We start from the raw sequence: 6,046 nt of genomic DNA, 5'->3' as shown, positions 1-6,046 counted from the left end.
ATGCTCTTTCTAGAAGGTTGCACTGTTGCTGGGGAACTGCTGCTCTGGCTGAGTACTTGGTCTAGCTTTGGTGCTCAGATAACTTGGGACAGTGATCATGGGAGACTTTGCTCAGAGATGGGCTCCAATCTCAAGGTCATATCTATTGCCACTATGTGCTTATACTGCCTTCAGGCTCTTACTATAGATTCTGAAGTTTCTGTGGAAGTTCTTGTCAAGAAACTGGTGAGTAACTCTGCTTCTGAGAAAACCTCAGAGAGTGTGGTTAGAGATATGGGTGTTGAGAGGTACTTGAAGCCTATAGTGGTTGAGGATGGACTGGTCATCCAAGTGGGTGGTGTCAATACTGGGAGTGTGTTTGGAAGGGGAATACTGGAGGGTTTCAGGGCTGATAGTATGTCAGAGGAGATAGAGAATGCTGTTCCTGTTTCTCCTTCTGTCAATCTTGCTGAGGGTAACAGAGCTGTAGGGTCTCACCCATAGATTGCTTTTGGTGGTGCTGGGCTTTTATAATACCAGGGTGGAGAGCTTAAATTGGAGACCATACCAGCTTGAAGAGCCACTTTCCAAATGGGTGGCCTCAGCTTCTTGCTGCTGCTGGTGTCTCTATCTGTCATATTCTGCTTCCTTAGACTCTCACTGAGCCTCTGCCTGAGCATCTTCTGCAAGGTCTTCTCAAGCTTGCTTGAGGTCAGCCCAAGCTTGCTCATCTGATAGTTAGTAGTACTATTACCATGTGTCATCAAAGTTGAATGGAATTTTAAGGTCCCAGTGATATGCAGGCTATATGTCCAGCCTTATAATTTGCAAATTCTGCATAATACACTAGAATATGCTAGTAACTGAGAATCATTTGCCAGTAGAGGACTATGGCTGAGGCTCCAAGCTGATAGTCATGCTAGTCACCAATACTAAGTCCAAAAGGGACTTTGTAAAATAACATAGCCTAAGGATAAAAATCCTAAGTCAGGTTTGAACTTAGAAAAGTTCAGCACCACACCTTGGAAAATACTAAGTCCAAGTTGGACTTAGAAATGGTATCTCAAATGGGGCCAATTCTACATGCCACTAAGATGAGTATATTCTAAGACAGCTAGAGGTATAATACTATAGCCAGTTGTGGAGTATTGAGTAGAGATAGCATCATCTAGGAGCAGTAAGAAGTGAGACCCAATGATCTGTGGCTAGCACTGTGAGTTTTGACTCAAATGTCTAAGTCTGAATTTTCTAGGTATCAGGTGATCTAAGGGACTTAGAATTGAGAGGAATAGAGTGGATAGGACTAGTTGACCGGGCCTGATTGGGCCTGATCAATCAAGCTACTAAGAATAACTCAGAGGATTAAAACTTTGAGTAGACAGAAAGGAGTTAGGTACCTACAGGCACTGTAGGCTTAAAATAAAGCTGTGCAGTGGCCAGGCAGGTCTGGGCAAGCCTAGGGGAGTCCAGGAGTGCTGCCATTCCGGAATAATAGTGTGATTCCGCTTTAAACAGGAGAAATATTATTTTGAATGCTTTATTTATAGATTCTGTATCTGTTGTTGATGTATAAAAGAAGGGAATGAGGGGGAAATAGCAAGCAAGCGACCCACCCCCACATTCAGACCTTCTAGCCCACTGTAGCTGATCTCTGAGACAAAGGATTTTGAGTTCTGCTTCAACTTAGTGATTTATTTAAGTTGCTTTGTCACTTAGAGAGAGGATTAGATTGGAATAATAACTATATTTTGGGTTTCAGATTAATTTGGGTTCCAAACTATAAGGGTTTTGGCATCAGAATACAAGTTCTTCAGTTTTGAGGACCACTAGCCAGCCAAGAGTGCAGCTAGTCAAGTCTAAGTGTTTGATAGACTTAGTATTTGGGTTTTGGAGTTCATTGGGTTTTGGAATATTCTAAGTTGGTTTGGAGTGCAATTTTGCATTGATTCTAAGTTCTAATTATACTTAAACATTGCTATAAACTACTCTCATGAGTATTGCATCTTTGAAAGCAAGATAGAGTTAAATAACTATCTTTATTAACTGTTTCTTTGATTTTACTTAAGACTGCAAGAGTGCTTCTATCATACTTGAAACAACTGACCTCAACTGTATTTGGTGATTGTGTATTGAGTGGTTAGGTGTTAGTGTTTGAGAGTTCATTCCTCATTCACTTCTCTTAGTCACTTAGCTGTTATCAAGCACATCATCAGTCTGAGAATAGCTGATGGATAAGCTCAGCTCTGTTGTCTTCTGCTGTAATTTGTGCTGACTTGATTGGTGACCAGCCTTTCTTATGGTCACTATGATGTAAATGATTGGGGCTTTCTGACAGAGTCACATAGAGGGAGTTATGATTGGTGTTTCCTGTATGTAGTGAAATACTTCTGAGTCTTGAAGCCACCCTAATGGCATCAAGGGAGTCCTGGATGCAGTTAGCAATCTCAGGGATTCTGCTGGCAGTGGAAGGGTCAGAGAATGGTGAGTTCTCAAAGAAGTCTGAGGAGAGGTTCTTATTCTCATGGTTAGAGATGGAGGGCAGAATCCATGAGTTCTGAAACTCTGTGAGCTGAGAGTTTCAGTCTCTGCTGTCTGGTTGTCTGAGAGGGTATCAGTATCTTTTTTCTTTTTGAACATCTCCTGTATGCATGCTGCTAGGCCCAGCTTTAGGTATAGGGTGCTCTGTGAGCTGGTGGGATGTTCTTCAGGATTTAAGGATGTCATGAAGTGGAAGATCAGAGATTACATTTCAGAGAATGCAGCAGATGTTCTGAAATTTGTGGTAGTGTTTAACTGCCCATGTTGTGATTGATTAATATTCATGGCATAGCTGTATGATCATCAATAATCCTAACAATGTTCTGATAATAGATGTGAGGAGTTCAAAGAACTCATGATTAAAGTTTGAGTCTGATGTGTTGATAGATAGCATTTGGTTTCCTCCACACTATAGTGTATGAGAAAAGTAAAGAGGAAGCTTTAAGCTAATTGTTAGATCCAAGCTGCATGTGATTCTAGATACATGATAAACTGATGTCACTTTGCACTTTAAGTAAAATGATAGAGTTCACTAGTATGAATATAAATTGCAATGTAACAAGGCCTTTGATGATTGGCTTGAGAGTAGAATGGTGTGAATAAACTTTAGCTTGAAGTTGGGTTTATACCAGCAAGAGCTGTCCTACTTATATACAAGTTGTTGTACTACTATAAATACTCCTACTTATTATGTTCATGCTGGTTATTATGCTCATTATCCTTGAGCATCACTATTGTCTATAATAGTGTTATTGTGCATTATCAGGCAGTATCATCATGTCAAAAGACAATGGCCAATTGGGCTTGTTGTGATGACTAAGCCAATCCCATGATCTTAAGCACTGGTCTGAGCACTCTGACTAAGCATAAATAGGGATTAACTCTGTTGAAAAGAGAAGAATGAATGAAAAAATCATAACAGGTATATGGTACAACCAATGCTGAACACCCTCCTGATACCTCTGAAGTGAGCTGTGTATACAGCCTCCTCCATATGATCAAGTGCCACCTATAACATTCAGTGCTGACAGCAACAGGCTGAGATCCCAAATCTGGCTCAATACCTCTTTCAGCTATGATGCTATAGGCTTCTTGGCATGCAACCACCCTTAGATAAAGCTATAATCAGTGGACAGATTGCAGGAGATGATCCTGAAGCCATTAGATTGAGCTTCACCATCAAGAACAGATGAATAATCAGAAAGGAAGCAGCATCTGCAGAAATCCCAGTAGCTGACAGCAGATCACTTCATTCTTTCTCCACTCTGCCCAAAGAATGGGGACACCCACCCTTTGGAGGCTACTTAAACCCTATGGGACTTCTGGCAGTCAATGTGCCCTTTATCTAATGCAAGCTAGACCTAGTCCAGAAACTATAATTCTTCAAAAGGATCTCTGACAATATTGATCAATTTTTAATCAACTGCAAACAATACTTTGAAGTGTATTCAGCTTATCTCACTATAGACATCTATAGAGTGGCATTTATATGATGATTTTTGGCCTTAAATCATGATCTGCTGATGCTTAATGATGAAGATATGATCATACCATAGCTATGTTTTATTCATCAATGTATAATAAGATGACAAGGAACAATGTAGTAATCATTGCTGTCCCACATCTTGAACACAATAGGAACTGTGGCATATGGAAAACTCACTATAGTGCTGGTATAGCAGAGCAACAATAATAAACAAAAGCAAAAGTACAGTCATTGTTGTTTCAGACAATAAGCAGAGGGCATAGAAAGCAGACAATAGTCACCTATAGAGCATAGGATTCTTTAGACAGTATTTAAAGCAGTAGTATACACTGATGTATCTCAGTCTTGAGCTAAGGTTTAATACACCTGCTAAACTCTCTGACTATCTGGTGTGAATACTCTTGCCACAATGGCAGACTATATCTATTAGCCACAACTCTTCATCTTTCTTTGCAAAATCCTTATTGCCTACCTTATCATCCTCATTATACTTTTATACTGAAACTAGACCCAGACTCAGAATCTAGAATCAAACTCCAGTGGAAGCAGTGCTAGACATTTGTGAGTGTTCAGTAGAGGTCTAATAATTAGCTTAAAACTTCACATGCTCCAGTCTGATAGCACTTTGCTAAAAACTAGCATATGAAACTCATGCTTGAAAACATTGTCACCATCTTCATCACAGGCACTTGCCTATTCATTGCAGCAACTGGAATTATTAGATACCATATTATATGATTACTGAGAAAATAAAGAAGAAGAAGAAGGAGAGAACTAGAGAAGTGGCAGAGCTAATGAAGAGTGAATATCCTCTATTGAGCTATCTAACTAGTGCTCTACATACTCCTGAGTCAAGAGAGCATCATCATTCAGCCATTGGCCTCAGAACCCACAGACACCAGTAGCATAAATTATATCATCCAATCTTCAGAATCTGAAAGTGTATAAAGTGGAAGAGAAGGAGTTGAATCTCTCTCTCTCATCATCTGACTGGCCATCTCTGATAAGAAAGAGTCAGTATGAAGAGATGATGACTATATAAGCTGACCTCCAATCAGAGACATGGCTGCCCTTACTGCTGATTACCACTGAGGGCATATGTCAGGAGCTCTATCTGAGCTCTACTCTAAGCAGGTGGATGAATCCAGCCTTGCAGCCAGCACACTCTGAAGCCTCTCAATCTAAGATCAGGACATCAATCAGATCATCCTCAGAGTTGATGCATATAGCCTCAGAGAGAGTGAGCTCCAGTCTGCTAAATCAGGAATAGTGGACTTATATAAGCCAGATAGGAGATACAAATATATTCTCAACTGGCAAACCTATATAGCAGAAGAATCTGCCTAGACACTACTAGCAGCTCAAAGAGCAGCAGACTGTTAGACCTAAGTTGCATGTGACTATATCTATGTGATAAGTTGATATTACTTCATGTTCGAGTGTTCTGTCAAAGTCCACTGATGTGAATATTGATCATTGTGTGATCAAGGCCTTAGGATTGGCTCAAGAGTGTAATAATGTGAAAATAAACTTTAGCTCAAAGCTGAGAATTACCAGCAAGAGCAAGCCATCTTATATACTGTACAGGTCTGAGTTAATTATACTACTGCCTATTGTATGTTATTGAGTCCTTTGTATCTATTATCCTTAGGTGTTGCTATTATACACAAAAGGTTTATTGTGTATCATTGAGCAGCATTATCACATTGAAAAACAATAATCAAATGAGCTTGTTGTGCTGACTAAGCCTGTCTCACAGTCCTAAGCATTTGGTTTGATGCTCTGACTAAGCATAAATAAGGGTTAATCCATAGAAAGTGAATAAAAAAAAGGAAAAATCATAATATTACCCTCTTCTTAAGACCATTATCCCAATGGCTTAATTCAGAGATAATTCATAGTTATATATTGCATCATTTGCATTCATATATTTCTTGTTAACCCACTGATTAGATTTGGGGCTATAGCCCTTTCAACTGACTAGATAGTCAATGGTTGTAGTTGTTCTACCATCACATGCTTTGATCTTGCATAGTTTGTGAT

At 39.6% G+C, this 6,046-nt stretch overlaps 1 protein-coding gene across 1 annotated transcript; it reads left to right on the top strand.

The window, feature by feature from the left end:
- BT62DRAFT_924839 (uncharacterized protein) lies at nt 1-483 on the top strand (the record flags this gene model as incomplete). The annotated part of the gene is made up of 1 exon (XM_043184669.1): nt 1-483. The coding sequence occupies one exon, from the start codon at nt 1-3 to the stop codon at nt 481-483; it is 483 nt and encodes a 160-aa protein (XP_043032726.1).
- Between the last annotated feature and the right edge of the window lie 5,563 nt (nt 484-6,046).

The sequence above is a fragment of the Guyanagaster necrorhizus genome (assembly GCF_019112545.1).
Source record: "Guyanagaster necrorhizus MCA 3950 unplaced genomic scaffold BT62scaffold_83, whole genome shotgun sequence".
Taxonomy (NCBI): Eukaryota; Fungi; Basidiomycota; class Agaricomycetes; order Agaricales; family Physalacriaceae; genus Guyanagaster; species Guyanagaster necrorhizus.
The sequence above is the reverse complement of the archived record's forward strand: the minus strand, read 5'-3'. Positions and strand labels throughout refer to the sequence as shown.